Here is a 20,606-nt window from a genome sequence, read left to right on the forward strand (position 1 = left end):
GAAATGTTCTGGAGACCCCACCTTCTCAGTCAGTTAAAACTCCTGGTATTGAATAAAAATAACTTGCTTTGCCTATGTTTGGTGATCTACATTAGCGCTGAAAGGTTAAGGCTACAATCTGTCTAAGATTTGCCACCATGGCGAGTGATAAAAAATGTGTTCCAGTGGTGGAAATTAGAAAAGTATGCCTAATGTGATTAGTTATATTGCTTTAATTAATTGAAATAGTTACGCTATACTTAATACATCCAAAGTAATCTTCTAAACACTGGTTAACTAGGAACCAACCCTGAAACTATCTCTAAATCTAACATTAACCCACGTAGTTATCTTATATCACAGGTACTTTCTTGGGTAGACGTAGACTATAAGTGCACGTACTGTAAAATAAAGTGTAACCAAAATAGTGCAGTTCCCAAATCAACCAGCAGAGGCTAGTCAAATTCCATTAAAAAAATCAAGATTTGAAATAAAAACTGTTTCCTTTTCCTATATCTTTGATCTTTGCAGTATTTTTTGCAAAATCTAAATCGTAAAAAAAAAAAATCCATCCATGCTCTGTTTGATCTGTTATCATCGTTCTATTATATCCTATTTTATTATTTTATTTTATTTTCTGACTTTTTATTTTATTTTTAAAACTCATTAGACTCATTAGGTTTGGGTTTATGTTTTTTTTTTTTTTTTTAAAAACAAGTCTTTTCTGTACATACAAATCGGTGCTTTTATTCATGCCTTATTCTAACATATACTGTATTTATGTATAAATTCACAGTTAAATCCATATAAAACTGAAATGTTTACCATAACATCATTTACAGATACATCATTGTAGAAGAGGAAAAAAAAGAAAAAAAGGAATTCCCATTTGACGATCATTTACACACATTTTTTTTTTTTAGTCACTGGGTTCCCTGTAAAATACTATACATTTTGGCATCACATATTTATGGACGGAAGGGTGCAAATCTCAGAATACATAACAAATATATGACATACAATACAAACAAACAAACAAAAATGATATACCACATGGTAAAGACTATAAAATATACAGACATCTGCTACACTAGTTTTGAGCACAAATGATGCAAGGAAAGTTTAAAAAGGTGTGAGTGAATGTCTCTCTCATATGACAGAACACTACATTACGGCCGTCTCCTCACATTCAGATATATATATATATATATATATATATATATATATATATATATATATATATATATATATATATATATATATATATATATATATATATATATATATAATTAAGTGATAACTGGAGCCCATGCAGAGTTTAAAGCTAAATTGTGAACTTGCAATAAATGCATTGCTATAATGTCATTATGTTTGTTGTGTGTGTGTGTGTGTGTGTGTGTGTGTGTGTGTGTGTGTGTGTGTGTGTGTGTGTGTGTGTGTGTGTGTGTGTGTGTGTGTGTGTGTGTGTTCAAAGTGACCTTTATTGGGTAATTGCATGACCAAATCTTTAGGCTCATCTGCAATGCTTTTTAGACAAACATACGTATCACAAAATTAACTCAAAATATGTTTGAGACTTGAAAAACTGCAATTCCATGAGTAAACCTGAAGGCAAACCTGAAGGTTTTGAAAAAAATACGTTTAACAGCAAATGGCTTTTAATAGTTCATTAGTACAAGACTCCTTTATGAATAAACCTCACATAAAAAGTGCAGAAGATAAACAATATGAGGAAAGACAGATCTCATAATAAACGGAACTCATCTTCTGTCTCTAATTCCTGTCCTATTCCCATGTCTGTCACCTCATATTGTTGTGCGGGGAATAATTCCGGACCTTCTGCATGCAACACTCACAGACAGAGACCCGCTCTGTCTGCTTATTGTCCATTAAGTGTTTTTTTCACACTATGCATGTTTGTGGGGCGTGTCTGCGGCGGTGGAGGGCGAGGTGGTCCGAGCGGGAGAAGCTGCGGTCACAGTCGCTGCATTTGAATGGTTTAACACCGGTGTGTTTGCGGTAATGCCTAGTCAGCTCATCAGAGCGAGCGAACTTCCATGTGCAGTTATCCCACGTGCACTTGTATGGCTTTTCACCTGAGAGAGAAAATGCTGAAATATCAATAAAAGACCTGGAACAGGAATATAACTTGTTTTTTGAAACATGGCCTGATGTAAAGGCAGGCTCACCTGTGTGTGTGCGTCTGTGGGCTTTAAGATGAGAGCTCTTGGTGTAAACCTTATTGCAGCCGTCAAATTCACATCTGTGAATGCGTCTTCTCTTTGAGTCAGGTGACTCTGAAGGCCTGGGCCTCCGCAGACTCTCAATACTGAACGGCAACAGGGAACTGCAATGACAGCATATGATTTCCAAAGTTATTAAATGCAATTTATTTATATTTAAAGAACATTTTGTCAAGCATGTGTAACCCCTTCTGTTCGGACCGGGACTTGACCCGGGCCCGCTGGCATGAAAGTCGGACGATCTAACAAGGAGCCTAAAGACTGCAACCTCTAGCGGCAGTCGCTAGAGTGTCTCTTGAGATCAGAGGAATAAGGTTTTACTCGCACAGCAACTAGCTCTGTTCTACATGATAATGGTAGTCTATATTAAATGCAGGATGACAAGCAGAAATAATGCATTAGCTATTCGTAAATAAATTACAATACTATACAATTATTTATTTAAAGGGGGGGTGAAACACTCAGTTTCAGTCAATCTCATGTCAATCTTGAGTACCTATAGAGTAGTATTGCATCCTTCATATCTCCGAAAAGTCTTTAGTTTTATTATATTTGTAAAAGAAATATGGGCTGTACCGAGTCTTTCCGGAAAAAAAACGAGCGCCTAGAGGCGTATCATGTGGGCGGAGCTAAAGAATGACGAGTGCGAACAAAGCGGTGACGTCCTCAAGCGTGGAGAAACCCTTGCTATCGATCTCAGCTAATAGATATGATCCAGAATCTAATTCGGAGGCTGAAATAGAAACAGCAACAGCAGGACGTCCGTCTCTGTGGTATGTACTGTATTTAGTGGCCTGTCAACATTTGTCTTTACTCTCAGTTAATGAGGACATGATTCAGTTTATGGACTATTGTTTGCGACCAAACCTTAGTAGCAAGCAAAACGGTTTTGCACGTCAGACTAGTGTAACGTTATACATAGAACAGCAATGAAGTCCGTTAGCGCATTTGAATGACGAAGCACGCGATCGTGTTGTTTACTGATGTTTACATACGCGACGATAAGCAACAGCACAGACATTTGAAGCAGTATTAATCACCGGCTGCTTCCAAAGCAGGACCGAACCTTTATCGCTGGGACCGCTCCGTCAAAAACACACTTCTTGGAGTGTGGAGATCCACTTTGCGATGCGACTGAAGCATTTCTGCGTTCAAATCGGTTCAAATGCAGCGCTGCCTTCCCGGAATGCTGTGCTGAAGCGTTGAAGTCGCTTAATGTCAAAGTGGAGGAATGAAGTGGAGCGCGGCGTGGACTATAACCGACATTAGTGTTCACGGACGACTGGATCTGCAGCTGAGAGAGTGTTTACGGCCGTGCCTTTCCTCTCTCTCCCTCTAGTCAAGCGCGCGCGCACCCTACCGGGAGAAGAGCCCGTACGGCCCATATACAAGGACCTTCCGTTCTATTAACGTCAAGTCGACCCATACTCGAAAAAAACTCTCTGAAACTTGTGAGAAAGTATTTTTTTTTGTGAGGAGCATTTTTAACACAGAAATACTCCATCAAACGTCCAACATTAGTTTTTGAAACCTTGTCTATGTTTAGGATGGGAATCCAAGTCTTTAACAGTGTAAAAAGCTCAGTATGCATGAAACAGCATTTCACCCCCTCTTTAAGGTCCCACTTTATATTAAGTGTCTTCCCCTCAGTTATAGACAAAGCTTTAGCCTAGTCTCAGACTAAAATGCATGTTTGAGCTTTCTTAACTTAAAGCAACTTGCACTGACATGTTTTAAAATATGTTAATGACAATGCCATTGTTTTGTCTCAAGATTCACACCAGTATTTATTATACTTTTTTTGTATGTTGTTAAATTTATACATAGGCCTAGTAGTTAAAGTCGTCTAATATTATAATTTCTTCACATATTTCTATCCAGAAAGACGTAGGAATAAAATCACACATGTAAAACAAATCAGGGTTGGTTTCCCATACAGCAACGTAACTTGCTGCTTAGGCTAAATATAGTATGTGCATCAGGAAGAAATCAACTAGTCATGACGGTTTCCCGAAACCGTGTCGTTCAACCACACTCAGAAAAGGGGACAAAGCTGTAACTGGGGCAGTACCCTAAGATACAAAAGACCACACAACTTGCGATGCTGTTACCGAATGTTCGTTGGAACTTACTATCGAACTATCTCACGCTCACTCTGTCAAATCTGCTTTTGTTATTAAAAAAAGCTAAGCTTTTAATTTTTAATGCGAAATTCAAAAATAGCATTTTGGCGCTAATGTGGCATAATGTTAAAGCCAGTGGTTGAACATTGAACAGAGGTTGAACAATGTTCTATATTTTAGTTCAATAATATTTATAGAATATGTTGAGGAGATCTTTTGGTACTAAATACTATTTGTGCAATAATTATTTTCAATTAATGACCACTTAAAATATTTTTCATCTAATATTTAGTATTATTTATATTACAATTGTGTAGTAATTAAGGTTAGAATAGAGAAATCCAATTAAAAGAGGCAAATTAGAGTAATTTTGTGGCTAAAAAAAATAATAATTTTAATTTGTAATGCCATTGACCAGAAGGTGCCTTATGGTAGCCTAGCCTATAGTTTTAATAAATAAACATGTATCAAATAGTTGCTCAAAAAAGTATTGCAGTCTTGCATTTTAATAAATATTTAGATATGATCAAACACTAGAAATGTGAAATTTTACCTTATTAAAAGGTAAATTAGTATTAGTATTAGTATCCTAATAATTTTAATTAATAATGATACTTATATAAGCACACACAAGTGAATATTAATGAATGTGAGCACATATAATTTGACCCAAGAAACGTTTTAAAATAGAGTGCTAAAATAATGCTAAGACAAACACATTTTTCCTTATGGTGTACATTAGACTATATACTACATATGAATTGATACTGAATCATGATCGAAATCGATGTCACCCACCAAAAAAAAAAGTCTCACTCCAACCTGAATTTAAAAGTTGGCAACCCTGCTACAATGTGTTTAGAATGGTTTGGATTGGAATAACGCACCCCAGAACATTCTAAATGTACGATTTTAAATGGCCACTTGAGGGAGCTACAGGAATTAATTGATGGCAATGGATGACAGACTGTGGTTACAGGTGAGGAGGTGTATATGCCTGTCATTTTTAGGATTAGGGGTAAGTGTTTAGAAAATTGTGTTTTAAAATTGGGAGGAGCACGTTTAAATTGTCTATCTAAGTACAAGAGGGGGCCTGACTGACATGCTCCTCGACAGTTTTATGCATCCCTCCAAAACCCGTTTCTTCGGTTACTATCCTAACTAAATACGGCTGGCCAAATTCTGAACCGGAGTCCTCCCCCTGGACCGCACGCCAAATACGCATACTTTTTACTCTATCCGATTATTTGTAAATGTGAAGTCGTGAACCTGTACGAAAACAACCATTATTTTTGGGAGTTCCTTTTGGTGGCGCTAGTGGTTTAGAAATGACACATTATTTACCATTTAATGATTAAAGGAGAATATTAATAGTTTATTTGGTTAAAAATGAATGCATTTACTATTACTGTTAATATATTTTTGTATCAGGGAAATCTGCCTGTTCTTATCCTATCTTGCATTTGATATATCTGTTTTTTGCTCGGATAGATTAGATTAGGCCTATTTTCTGTGTGGCAGCAGAGGCATTTTCACCCCACACAGAGCCACTTCCTGTTTCTTTTGGGTTAGGGGTGCAGGCAGGCAGACGGGCTGCATGCGTGCGCAGGATAAGGGCATTGGTGGGGGGGCACCTGTAGCTTTTGGCACGCTCCTTCACTTTCGGGGGCCCAAAGAGGAAAAGAAAGAAAGAAAACATCCTAGATCTTTTCACCTCCTTGAAACAATCTAATTTTTTTTTACAAAACTGTCACTGTTTTCCACATTCCATCATATCCTCATGAGGAGCTTGGAATTTTTAGTCTGAGGTCAGAGGTGTTGTATCTAGTGTTTTACATAAAAATCAACGTTATATTGTTGTCAATGAGAGAAGCAGGGAGGGAAACAGCAGCTGCCACCAGACTAAACTCAGCGCAGTCATTTAAGTTCCGTCTTTTGTTTGTATGTTTCCCAGTGGAGAAGACCAGAGGGGCTTTCCAGGGGTGGTGACGTGCAGGGCAGCATCACTGTCTGGAGATCAGTTTATCAGAATAATAAAGGTAAGAATGAAGTCTATTCATTATTCACTAGCTGACCACCGGTCAAGTTATAGCGTATATAAACCTGCATTGACTCCTGCACCTGTGTCCACAACACATTCCCTCCCTCTGAGGCTGAGATCAGTTCCCTTCAACGGGTTAAACAAGATCATGAGTTTGATTTCCAGAGAAGGCAAGGTGACCAAAATGGCAAAACGTATGCCATCTGCCAAATGCTTAAACTATGTAAAGCTAATTATAATAATCAAATAATAATACAGTATAATTAAGGAAAAACAGAAGTGGATTTATTTCTGAATAATTTTCCCACTTGAAGGTGTCTTAAAATATCTCCAGGGTGGTTTTGTCAGATTTCAAATGTTGTCCACAAATCAGAACTGTATAGAAACTATGGAAACACTACATGAATCACTGGATCAAATTCGTATCGACTGAAGAACCAACAGGTCAAATCAGCTAATCTCTCTCACACATTCTCTTTCACACTAATATTCACTCCCGCTGCACCTTGCTATAAATCATACTGGCACCTTTGTCCTTTCCAGTCACATTTAGACAGTTTTGCCATCCTGTGTGCCTCTGTCCCTACTTGCTTAGAGAATTTTCTCATAAAATGCTGTATGCAACTGTTTATTAATTCTCCATTAAAATGCCCCGATTATATTACTTAAAAGGTTCCTAATTTAGTTTTGGAGGTCTCCCACAAAATACTTACATACACCCAAGGTAAAAAACACTTTAATTTTACTTCGCCAGCTACATTGCTTCTTTCCTTTGTTTTAAAAAGCAGACTTAATATTAACTGTTGTGACGGCTGCTTATATTAATCAAAGTCTGAAACAATGACTGGTGGGATGTCGTCCTCCATTTCAAAGAAGATGAGTGAAAAGACAATTTTAGAATTACACAAATTACTTCATTCAACAACAACAAAAAGCTTGTTCCATGTGTCATACATCATTACGATATTTCTAAGTGTTTACGTCCTCTTTATCGGGTTAGAATAGGTTGAAACCACCACTTACAATCTGAATGAAACTTGAATCGGAATTGATGTGGTTACATGTGACTTTTATTCCTACGATTACAGTTGGGTTATTAGGGTCCATGTAAACGCAGCTAGTGTTTGATTCCGAGTCAAAGCACGTTGTTTGTGGGCAGCCAATGAGAACCATAGGCTGGCATTATGCACATTTGTTACAATCCTACATAGGTTTGTGTAGCAAATAGGACTGGAATTACCGACGGCTCTTTTCAGGCAGTTCAGAATCGGTTCTTTCTTTTGGGAGACAATACCTCAATTTGTCATGCACTTTGCTCTTTGAAACTCTATATTGACAACCAGTAAGAATGAATTCAGGGTGATTGGGACACATTTTGCCATTAAGGAAAAAAGTGTCCCAGTCACCCTGAGTTCGCCCCTATATAACAGACTATATGAAAGGTAATATCTGAAAAAGTATAATAGGGGCACTTTTAAAAAGATCATACAAGACAGTTCCGTTTTTTAATAATATCAATTCATGTTGTTTCATTTAAAAATATCTAAAATCTTATATCTATACCCCCCCCCCCCCCCACCCATTGTGCACAGACTGAGCTCTGAGAATTAACATCATACATCATAATGATAGATAGGTAGGCTGTAGACTGCAGATAAATGATAAAGGTTTCTTTACTCTTGGACAGCGCGGGCGATAGTCAGGGCGGTGGATCCTGTTTCATTCACACTCTCCAAGGTCACGTTGGGCAGGTCATCATCCTCGCTTTCGCTCAAAGATCGCCGAGGTGACAGTCCATCTGCGATTCGGTGCGTGACTGGATAAAAAAACAGAGGTATAGCACAGATGAATTTACAATATGCACATGGTTAAAACACCCCAAAGTTAAAGGAACTGTATGTAAGAAATGTATTTCAGTTATTCATAAAATGGCCCTGAAATGTCACTAGACTGTAAGAAATCATGTTCATTTCAAATACTTATATCACTGACTACAGTAGTCCGGCCAGGATATTGTCATTTAAAAGTTGTTGCAGCCCTCAACTGATGTTGATGTTGTGTTGTGTTAGATTCTAATCTAATGGCTCTTTGACTAATGTTCTAATAAAAGCTTTGATAGACAACAGAAAGATCTCCAATGACCACATATTTTCCCCCCCATACAACAACAATTCATAGAGACCAATAAAAGCACCATTTAAGGAGTACATATTAAAGGTGTGGGGTAAGTAATATTACAAAACTGCTTTAGAAAAGTATCTCGGGCGGAGTGCCAAAACAAAATTACAGCCAATCACTAGTAAGGGGCGTGTCTACTAATGACGGGGAGAAGAGAGCACTTAGTGCACGTCATTGTTCAAAAAACACGACAGACATTAGCTGAGTGACGACTGAAAGAGAGAAATAGCAGATGAAAGACAAATGTGGAAGATGTCTGTGGAACAAAAAAAGGCTTATGATCAGGCAAGAAGTAGGACCCATGTTAATATCGGTTCAAAGCCGAGGTTGCTTTTTTTCATCTCGATAGACGAGTAACATTGATTTGGTTTTGTTTCACAGAATTAATATATTCTGGCTTTTGTTTGAATAATCATGTGTCATGTTCGCTTGCTTGTCCATTCGTGATTGTATTGTTGTTCAGTTCGGCGATGATAATGACCTATTCATTTCCACACCATATATGCCTGTAGCGTCTAAACCTTCTCGCTGTCTGTTTCAAGCGTCAGCTTCTAAAGTGTCCGAAAATTAATATAATAAACTCCTAATATATGTTTGTTTCCATTGGTTCCTCCTTTTGTGATCGATATAACCCTCTTATATGTTTGTGCCCGTGCTATTGAGTTGTTCATGAAAACTGTGTTTGTGTTTTTGGGATGGAAGGGATGACTTTTTAACTGAACATTCGACCTGGATTACTATAGTAACACACATTGATTGATTGACACTTATTGATGACATCATACCCAAGCAGATATTCCACCATAGTCGTTGCCTTGGTTACGTATGTGTGGGGTGGAGCTATCAACATCATTTTTGTAATAAACAGATCAAAATGAAAGTGTAAATGTACTTGACATCAGTGTTCATAATGGGAACTAACATTATTAATAGTAATTTTTGTTTATTGAAGTAAAGCTGACATAAATTAAAATATAAATATAAGATGAAAAACTTTGAAAAAACATGTTGCCTTAACTAACAGAATAAAATAAGTTTGAATTACTAAAATTACTAAAACTGAAACAATTAAAAGCTAAATATTTTTAAAATATATATTTTATTTATAAAATGAAATTAAACTAAAATTAAAATGAGAACCTAAAATATAATAATATTAATTAAAATATCATAAAATATCAAATATAAAATATAATTAATAGTATATAAGAATGCTAAAATACCTTTTGATTTTATATTTAATAATTCACTGATAATCTCTATGTAACCTGTGCAGGTTGGACGTTTTTGTGTTCAGTAATGAGAATCTCATTGAAGTCCACACTTTGCCACGTGGAGCATGAACTTGAGTAAATAATGACAAAATTGTATTTTTGAGTGAACTCAACTGTTCCTAGCTCAAATGAATGACACACTATAGTTCACTCTATTCCTGTAATAAGAAAGCTGGGCATGTTTGTATTGGTTTGTTTTGTTTTTGTTTGGTTGTAATAGCAATTTCAAAGGTCTCCGTTGTATTCGTGTCATTCCATGTCCTGTCTTGTTGCCATGGATACTTCATGAGAGACGGACCCTCAAGATAGGGGGCTGGTCTCTTCGTGCGAATCTTGAATGTTTTTAATGAACCAAAATTGGAGCTTCAAAGTGTGAGCTGCACAAGCCTAATTATGTGTCAACCTGCTTGTTTGCACACACACACACACACACTGTGCTTCTGATGCATATAAATGCCCTTCTCTGATTGATCAATCTATAGCAGAAAGACACACACACACACACACACACACACACACACACACATACATGCAGAGAGACTTAAATGACATTGGACATCTCCAACCACTATGTATGCCCCCCCCCCCCCCCCAAGAGGAGAAAACAGGATGGAAAAAAAGGAATGAATGGAAAGACTTCCTAGCCACAGAGCCCATTAAAAACAACTCCGTTGCCCAGAGGCGAGCATTCCTAGAAAAAAGGTTTTTGAGTATGAGTTTGTGTGTGTGAGGGAGCGCTAGATAGATGGGGGTATAGTGACTGGTCAATTACCTTATAATGAAACGCACTCAAATTTTTGAACATTTTCCACACATATATATACTTTTTTTTCTTCTAATATATATATATATATTTTTTTTTTTATTTCACGCCTTTATTGCAGATGCTTTTGTGTTTCTGCATACACTTTGTCACGGATAAACCCAAGTGCCCTCGTTTAGCTAAGCGAAGTTTTTGCCATAGCATCTATTTCCTGCAGGGATGTAGCGGCTGCCTGTTTTGAGGACTATAAAGAGCCGAGCACAATGGAGCTGCACTCATAATAGCTGAGCCTGTCTAACACACAGCCGGGCTCTGGGTTCTGTCACTGACCCTGCCAGCTACACGGATACTCGAAGAGAGGCTTTTAAAATCACTGCTTTGCACCTATGGAGGAGGAGAATGAAAGAGTTTGCATAAGGATGGATCTCTTAAGCTCACCCATCGCCTTTGAAGAAGCGCGTATTCTATCCATGTCTGTCAAAAACATGATGTCACAAAGTGTACCTGATGAGTTTTGGATAAATCAAATGCAGATTATTGTTGCGCAATAAAAATAAAGCGCAAGCTTTTGTTTGAGGTTGTTGTTTAAACACTAAATAGAAGATGAGAAATTAGTGAGAAGTCGGAAAGTCGACGTCATAAATATTGACATTAACAGAAATAAAAATGTGTTGCGGATGATTTAAAGGTGGCATAAAGGTGGCACGTTTGTGTAAGAAAAATATCATTTTTTAAAACTTTATAGGCTAAAATAACAGGCTTCCTGCAATTAGCGGTACGCAAGTCGACTTGCGCTAAAAGTGTAACCCCCGACGCTACGTTTTGTTTTGCCCTATCCTTTATTCATATGTGTCAAGGGTCAAGGGTTCAAGGGTTTCTCTTTTAGCGTAAGTCAACTCCCGTACCACTGACAGAGACTTAGTTATTTTAGTCTATAAAGTTTTAAATAACAAACACAAATGCACCATTTCGCTTCAGAAGGCCTTAATCAATCAATCAATCAATCAATCAATCAATCAATCAATAAACTTTATTTATATAGCGCTTTTACTGATGATTGTTTCAAAGCAGCTTCACAGTGTTAAACAGGACAATATTGCAACAGAATTTTGTACAGTCTGTACAGTCGTTCTGGAGAAAACAGTGATGTTATTAGCTCATCTTAATGTATTATATAGCGACAATGTTGACAGATAAGTATTATAGTTTATTAGCCTGACGTGGTCTCAATTCTCAAGTCTAGTCAAAATATGAGTCTGATTCTGCTCCATTGGGCTGGCGTATTTCATCCAAAAAGACATCAATTAGATAGACCTACAACCAATCAGAGCAACGAAGTGACGCATAATGTTACTTTGTCAAATGTCAACAGAACTCAACTGCACTGTGTTACCAAGTCTGCGTTTTTTCCGCGGGTTGGTTTCCATGTCCGCGGGTTGAAGCGACCTCAATTATGTGATATATAGACCCAGGAATGCAAATTTTAGCAACCATGCCAAAATAACACACATTTTAAACCCCAAACGCCATTTTTTGCCAGGAGAATCCCCCGAGAAGCTATTGTTTAGGGCTAGGAGTTGGCGGGTTTTGTTGTAAAAACTTGGCAACCCTGTCTGCACGCGCGCTGGAATAAACGATCTTTGCCGGTGTTGTGAAAAAAAGAAAAGAAAAGAATTTAAGGATACACAGTTACTTACCAACACGATCATCATTTGAGAGAGAAGGTGAATGCGTATACAAACAAGCTCTCTATTTAGGATTTGAACAAATTCAATCCAAGGCAACCACCTTTGATGACGTGGATGATTACGTTTCTGTTTATCATCTGTCCATCATCGTCTAAAGCCATGCCCTGACAATATGATTGGCCATAATTACTCCTCTATGGATCAAGTCCAGAGCGAACTGCCCGAGCTCAAATGTTGTGGGCGGGGCAGAGTTTGGCTAATATGATGTCAATCAATCAATGTGTGTTACTATGGTAATCCAGGTCGAATGTTCATCAAGGCTAATAGTTTATATAATTAAATAAGAACTAATTAATTAAAATGGTATATTTAGTTAAATAACTTAAATCATAATTTTAGTGTCCACCTGGATGGCTCCATCAACCCCCTGGAGCCGTGTGGAGCAGTTATATGATGGATAGATGCACTTTTATGGACTTCAAAAATGACAACCATTCAATGCCGTTATAAAGTTTTGAAGAGCAAGGACATTTTTAACATAATTTTATTTGTTTGAAAGAAGAATGTACACCTTTTATGACCTGAGGGCAAGTAAAGCATGGGCTAATTTTTTTTATGGGTGAACTGTCAGTCAAATTTATATTTAACAACAGGGCTTATCAGTGCAGCAATTTCATTGGCTTGGGGTGTCAGCCTTTTATCTGTCATAAGGTCACTTACACGGTGTCCACACTGGACGAGACAGTTGTCGCATTACGCCACGCTGTGCCGCAAAAGCTTGAGGTTGTCTACACTACTACGACAAAGCAACAGTTGCAAATCCATTTTTTCTTCATGCCTGAAGTAGCGCAAGTGCAAAGAACATCAGAAATAGAACGGGCATTAATTTACTGTTGGGAATTTGCATTGCCGTGTTGCACGACTCACACCGCGCAACACATCTATAGTGCAGGCAGCATCACTGATCATAATGGGTTGTATTTGCCTTTGACATGGTGTAGAACAGTCAAGCAGCGCTTAGAGGCTTATGTCTTACCTTTCCTGTGCATCCGGTTTTCCTCCAGCAGTGGCATCATGAGCCTGCTGTTGCCCAGCGATCTCACCCCAGTGAAGACCAGCGGCATCGGCTGCATTACCACCGGCACCCGCCGTGGGTGGAGGTGGACCGGGCTGGAGCAAGGAGGCATCAGCTGTGGTATGTGCAAAAATGACTGCCCCCTGAGACTCCTGGATGGCGGAGAGGCCACCACTGGGCCAGAGCAGGAAGGAGACATCTTCAAACGTGGAACGGGGGTAATAACCGAAGTGGAGGAAGATGAAGGCATGGATAATAATGACGGTGATGAAGATGACAGAGACTTGCTGGAAGAAGGGGACCGTGGACAGAATCGTATTGAAGATGAGGATGACGAGGGAGAGGAGGATAAAGATGACGACGCTGAAAGTGACGGGGAGGTTCTGGCTCTGTTGGTGGACAGGTCCACTGGCTCTGTTTGCGTCTGGAAGGGGTCGGACAGGAATCGTCTATCATCTGACTGTGTCCGAAATCTGCGGTTCAACACCAGCACGCCCATCTCTGTATAGTCATGGATCACAGGAGACTGAGAAGAAAGAAACAGATGGAAATCAGTGAACTATTAATCAATTTTGTAACAGGAACATCCTGTAATTTCAGAAAACTGATTATTAGTATTAATTGGTTAAGTGTTGACGAAAAAATGTCGTCAGCCATTTCTTAAAAAAATTATTTAGGCAGGTCATTCCACCAGCTTGGAACAGTCGAGGTAAATGTATGTGATGTGTATTCGGCAAGGATACAATGATTCATAATAACAAAATTTTGCTATTTCAAATAAATAGTGAAATAACCTCGCTTTCAGGGGGCTGAGATGAGAGACAGGGGGTTGGTGCTTCATAGGGACTAGCAACACATACGTTATGTATTGAGAATATTTGTTTATTATGAGAGGAAAAAAGTTAGCTCGTCTGACTCAGCTGTTATCCCAAATTAATATCAGTAAATCGACAAAACATTCCAGCCAAACAACTCCAGAAGCACTCGCTCAGACTCAATGAAATCATGGACAAAAAGTGGTCTGCTGGCAGCATTATTTCTAGCCCCAAAATTTCCCTTCTGTTTTTTACTGTGGTTGACTTGGAGGCTGTTCAGCCGAAATGGAACATGTTTTGAAACTTCATCTCTACCCCATTTCTCTCTCACCCGACTCATGCTTCACCTTTCCCACCTTCCTATCCCTCCCCTCCTGCACATCCATCCACTCGTATGGGGGGCTAGCAGTCATTGTGGCTAATTTTCCGAATCCGAATAGCTTCTGGTGAGGACGGCTATAATAGAGGGGAGCAATCCGCTTCCAAGAAAAGGGGCTTGGCGTTGAGCCCACTCAAACAAGAAGCACGTTTCAGCATCTGCACTGCCTGTTGATTTAACACACTTCAAAGCTGAGCTGCGTGGCCCACGCACATCCTGCACTCGACCCGAACAACGGCACGACAATGACAACCGTTAAAACAGGTAAAACAGGGTGCAAAATGTTATGTGCGAGTTTAGCTGTGCATGAAAATGGAGAGCGAGCATAGGACTCGGGGAGAGGGGGAAAACACGTGTATATGCTTATTTGGTCAGGCCTGAAAATCTGGCATGCATCCTGAAGACTCCAAGCATGAGACACCTTAATCTAAACCACTAGACAAGCAACACACAGCACGTTAAAGGCAAAGTAAAGCACAGTTTCTTGGTACTTGTAAGGAAAAAGTCCCGATCTTTCAATCCCAAAAATATTTTAAAAAGAAGACATATTTTGCATAAAGACAGCAAAGCCTATTTTTAGGGATGACCATAAAGGTTTTTGCATTGTGATGTTATTTTCATTAAAATTAGGCACATTTGCCCCCCCCCCAACAAAAAATACTAATATCTTGGGGTGCTCGATTCCAGGTTTTTTGGAGTCGACTCTGATTCTCGACTCCCACTGTAGGAGTCTATGGCATCGACTCCACTTTAAATCAAAGCAGGGTTAGAAATCAGACAAAACTGCAGTTGTTACACACTTAAATTATTTCCCTCGACACAAAGTCTTAAAATCCCCTTATTAAAACTGCACATTTTTAGCGTGGCCGTCCAAATTAGTCCAATTTAGCAATAACTTATATTTTTATACGTATATAATTTTACTCACAAAAAAAGCTGTTGTCGAGTGATGGCGCTAAACGCACATGTTGATATTGTTTTCTATTTCTAAAATAAGCATTCAAATAAATGAGTGTGACAGAGCATCTCTCTGACGCGGTGTACGTCAGTGTATTACCTCGCTTTATTTCATTCACTTCTTGCTTATAGTGCACTCAGCTGCCACGCACTTTAGATAAGAGATTCAGTAAACGAGCGATTTCGGACACAGCAACAGAGTCGACACCAAGTGTCAAATCGTGTATTGGAGTCGACCCCGACTCTGTGGCTATTCGGAGCCGAGGAATCTACTCCCCATCACTACTAATATCACCGCAATGCAATAGATAGAAGATTGTCCTTTCTCAGTACTTCCACTTACGCCATACGCCATGGAGAAGAACTAAACACAAGTTGCGCATTTTTAGGTTAAAAAGTATATAAATGTTTTTCTTTTTTTTTTCTTTTTTTTTAAATGACAGATGGTTTCGCGATAAGACCCCATTCCTCATCTGGGATCATGCAGAGCCCTTTGAAACTACATTGATTTGGACCTTCAACCCGTTGGTTGCCATTGAAGTCCATTATGTGAAGAAAAATCCTGGAATGTTTTCCTCTAAAAACGTAATTTCTTTTCGACTGAAGAAAGAAAGAGATTTATAAACATCTTGGATGAGATGGGGGTGAGTAAAATATCAGGAAACTTTCATTTTGAAGTGAACAAATCCTTTAAAGTTATACCTATGGCAATAATATCGTATCGTGAGTTCAGTATCGTGACATGTATTGAATCATAACACGAGGGTATCATTGCACCCCTACAACATATATTGTAAAACATATATTGCATGTAGGTGTAAATAATGAGTAAAGTAAATGTCTTAAACATATTACTTGCTACAAAAACAAAACAGTATTTCTCAATGTAGCCTTACTTTATTCATTAAAGCGTTAATTTATTTAGGACTGAGATATTGTCTGTTCGGGATTTTTGACATTTACCCACCAGAATTACACAGTCCTCAATCCTCAAATTTGATTGGTCAAGTGGTTGTGGTTTCAAGAATGCTGACACCCTGTTTTGCCTCACTCTGCCCGCCTGCGTTTGCAGTGTTCCAGACCGTGTGACTTTGATATTGGTTAATTACAACGTATCATCTTGAGTGTTGAAAGCCTCTGACTACACGTGTGTGGCATCGCTTTGACCTCTTACCCGTCTCTGTGACTCTGCAGGATCGATTTTAACTGACAGGGCTGGCATCCCATCCAGCATCAACATCCTGATAGCACTGTTCCTGTGAGGCACAGCAGAAAAAAAAATGTTAGGCTTCGATAACTTGAAGTGTTATATCACACCATGTTGTTCTGTAAGACAGTCTGCCATAGTAAGGAACAGAGAAATCAAATATGTTTGGTATGACTTTGATTTGTCTCATATATCATATAGGAGCTGTGCTTAGAGTGACAGCCCAATAGATCAAATGTGAGGATAACAGTAAACATGTGTGAGAGAGCAGGCCAAATGGTGTAGTAAGCATATAATTCTGAGAAGTGTTTACTACTACTTGAGGTATTTTACAGTCATGTTTATCAGGGACACTGTTTTGTTTCACTATGAACAAGCTGTAGCTGAAATATTATTCTGAGAAAATCAGTTGTATTATTTAGATAGTTCTGTTTACACCTCCAATTGGGAGCACAGCTGCTTATAAAAAATGGCCCCAGATTTTGCTATTTTAGATTCTTTTAAGGAACTGTCCTGAATCATAACATCTGGGAAGCCATTAGTTACTCAATAAGGAATGTTCTAATACCTAACTTTGGACTGACATTGCCCATGTTGTCACATTCAGTTAAGATGCCTTTAAAGGTAGTTTCAGCAAGGAAGGAAACATTATACAGCAGTGTTTACAGCAGTCTTTAGACATTTAGTGTGTTCTTGATTTGACGTGGTTTGTATGTGTGAGTGTGTGTGTGAACCTTGCTATGGTAAATGAAAAAGTGAACTGTTCATGTACTAAATGTCAACAAATAGCTTCCAGTTTCCAGACAGCAGGAAATGAGAGGTGTGAAACATTTACACTTGCACAAATGACTAGAATTCTAATGGACAGGATGTTATATTCACTACTACAGAATCACACTCTGCTAGCAAATGCTAGGTCCATGCTTCAGTAATGCCATTATAAATCTAACTGGAGGACAATATGCCAATTACATGATTTTATTCTGATATTGATAAAAAAAAAAACAACAACAACAACAACTTCAGAATTCAAATTAATTTGTTAATGTCAAAAATGTCATGGCAATCCAACTTTCCTAATATAAAAATAATTAAAAGAAAGAATACAATTCCTAAAATAAATCCATAAAGTAGTTTGGCACTGGCACAATCTCTTACTAATTCTCTTACTAAATTGTTTGAACAAAACCACTTATCAATATTCGAAAATAAGTCAAGTCATGTGGTGAAATCAACACGGAGAAGAAAAAACAGCAAGTGATATCAAAGAGGACCCTTATGACACTAAATATTACCACACTTAAATATTATGACACTTCAAATATTAGATCATTTGATTTTTTTTATGACAAAACAAGGCAAGTTTGTGAGTCAGATTGTAAAACGTAGAATTGTAAGACTCTTTAAAAAATTATTAATGATTAATGTTTCTTTTTTTTACTTTCTTAACAATTTTTTTATAAATTTTTCATAAAATGGTATAGAAAAACATCTTAAATGTACATAAAACAAAGTGTACATTTTAATAACTTGGCACGTGCATTTTTTCTTTCCTTTATCCTCAACACTTTTATTTGTCATTCACCGTAATCACATTCGAGCTAATTCTTAAAATAATTCTGATCCTATTAGTTATTATTCCTATTGTATTATTTTTTTAAAAACTGAAACTAACACTGCAGGAATGAAGCATAGGCAGCAATGGCTCGCAAACTTGCGTAAAGAGCATTCGGAAGTGTTGCATAAGTGTGAATGCTCCCTTGGTTATTGGAGGTCATGGCGTTAGTCCTGTCTCATAAGTCTTCAGCACTGATAAATAGAGGAGGTGGATTATATCTGGAAATCACCTGATTTCTTCCTGTTACTGCAGTGCTTGCGGATTCATTAGCGAGACTGGAAACTGCTGACTGTTTTGGCTTCTGTTGACCTGGTTAGTTTAGACCTGCTTCTCTCTCTCTATATATATATATGTGTGTGTGTGTGTGTGTGACCGTAATCCTTGGCAGACAGGAAAAGGGTGGGGTCCAAAAGGCTGTGCCCACTTAAAATCCCTTCTTCCAAATGCTGTGTATATCCATGTGTGCCTGGGTTTTCACAAAGACAGAAAACGCCCGAACCCACATTAATGGCACCAATCTGAAGACACTTCACTTCCCCATGAGTGTTCTTGACTTTAAAGCATTGGTGCACACCACACCCAGGTGCTGATTGACAACCCCCCCCCCCCTCCCTTCACATGCCTGTGCATTTGCAGTTGCACATCATACAACATCTTTAAGGCTTTGAGTTCTCAGATAAAGCCATTAGAAGTGTTTTTGCATAGGGCCTGGTTGACCACTGTGGTATTTTATATTTCCTTTGCACTGTTCTGGGGAGTTGGTCTGAATTATAAGGTACATTTGTAATGGATGCCGTTAAACAAAGCTTTGTGAGCTCCCTACACTCTCAACACAAATGCTGTTCCAAAAGGAAGGCAGCAACTGACCAACCAGTGTGGTTGTGCTTAAACCAGCTAAGACCAGCTAAAAGTTAAAGACCAGCTAAGTAAAATAGTTTATCTTAAGGCATATTTGTGGGTTTTATTAAAGTATTAAGTAATTAGCTTAGCAACATGCTAACCTTAAAATTAAAATCAATTTAAGGTTTCATATGCATGCTCGGCAGGAAGACTGCTTAAAGGTTTTTGGAATATCCAGTATGTTTGTTTATGTTGAAGTATTGGGCAATAGCAACACGATCACATCTGGATCCATTGGAATATTATCCAATATTTGTATGCGCTATTGGGCCATTAGCGTATACGATGATAACATCGCAATCTACTGGAATATCACCCAATATTTGTGTGTATTACTGCTCTTTGGTTTAAATATTTTTCAATATTTAGGTGCACTATACGTATTGGACCATTAGCTTAGCAACAAGCTAATGCTTGAATCAACCAAGATTAGACACAATCTCTATCTGAGAATGCTGTCAGATCAGATGAGCTTTAACTAAGCAAATCATCCTTGGTACGTTTCACTCAGAGAGAAAGCTGTGACTCAACATTTTTTGTGGGGAAGTTGGCAAGTCTCATCAGAATGTGACCTTGGGTCAGAGCTGCTCCCTGCCCGCTGCCGTGCTACTGATAACCAGGCTCAAATCTCATCCCATGTCTCCTGTACAAACACCTTCCTCATCTCCACTCTTCCCCTTTCTCCTTCCTCCCCTGGAAAGAAAACAGACACAACTGGGTCTTTTCTCACAACGCTTTGAGATACTGCTCCAAGATCAGACCTCTCCTTTTAAATTGATCTTAGTAATTGTGCTGAAAAATTGAGCAGATCCAAAGACACTGCTCTGGATCCGTCCCCAAGATGCAGACTTATTCTGGATTCTCCTGCTTTGCGTAATTGTCTTTTGCCAAAAAGCCCTGAGTGACTTCAGACTTTCCATTTCAACAGAGCTCATTTTCCTTGGCAGGACAACGTCTGTCGGATAGAGCCAGGACATTGTCAAACCTCCAAGAGAGAAAAAGTGAAGGAGAGTGTGTGTGTGTGTGTGTGTGTGTGTGTGTGTGTGTGTGTGTGTGTGTGTGTGTGTGTGTGTGTGTGTGTGTGTGTGTGTGTGTGTGTGTGTGTGTGTGTGTGTGTGTGTGTGTGTGTGTGTGTGTTTGTGTGTGTGCGTGTGTGCGTGTGTGTGTGTGTGTGTGTGTGTGAGTGTGTGTGAGGAATTGCTCAGGAGAGGTGTGCTATTACACTATTTGAATCAACTGTGAATGCACAGCAACGTTTAAAGAATTGATTGGCCAGACCCTTGAAGTAAAACAATGCCGGAACAGATGTGGCTACTAATATAAACATTCCAGTCTGCTGAACTGATTCTTCTTGTTCAGCAGATCT

General features: G+C 38.5%; 1 protein-coding gene across 2 annotated transcripts in view; it reads right to left on the reverse strand.

Annotated features, from left to right (window-relative positions):
- Window positions 1-1,348: 1,348 nt before the first annotated feature.
- The window catches only part of klf12a (Kruppel like factor 12a), a 28,408-nt gene continuing 9,150 nt past the window's right edge, over window positions 1,349-20,606 (reverse strand). Inside the window, exons 1-5 of one of the 2 annotated variants that reach the window (XM_067441395.1) lie at window positions 16,690-16,770; window positions 13,326-13,890; window positions 8,064-8,202; window positions 2,169-2,326; window positions 1,349-2,075 (exon numbers count right to left, since the gene is read on the reverse strand). In XM_067441395.1, coding sequence (XP_067297496.1) covers window positions 1,882-2,075; window positions 2,169-2,326; window positions 8,064-8,202; window positions 13,326-13,890; window positions 16,690-16,755 — 1,122 coding nt within the window. In that variant the 5' untranslated portion in view covers window positions 16,756-16,770 and the 3' untranslated portion in view covers window positions 1,349-1,881. Of the gene's footprint in view, window positions 2,076-2,168; window positions 2,327-8,063; window positions 8,203-13,325; window positions 13,891-16,689; window positions 16,772-20,606 lie in introns of those variants that run through there. The other variant, XM_067441394.1, reaches the window with a different exon arrangement.

This window comes from Pseudorasbora parva, chromosome 4 (assembly GCF_024679245.1).
Source record: "Pseudorasbora parva isolate DD20220531a chromosome 4, ASM2467924v1, whole genome shotgun sequence".
NCBI lineage: Eukaryota > Metazoa > Chordata > Actinopteri > Cypriniformes > Gobionidae > Pseudorasbora > Pseudorasbora parva.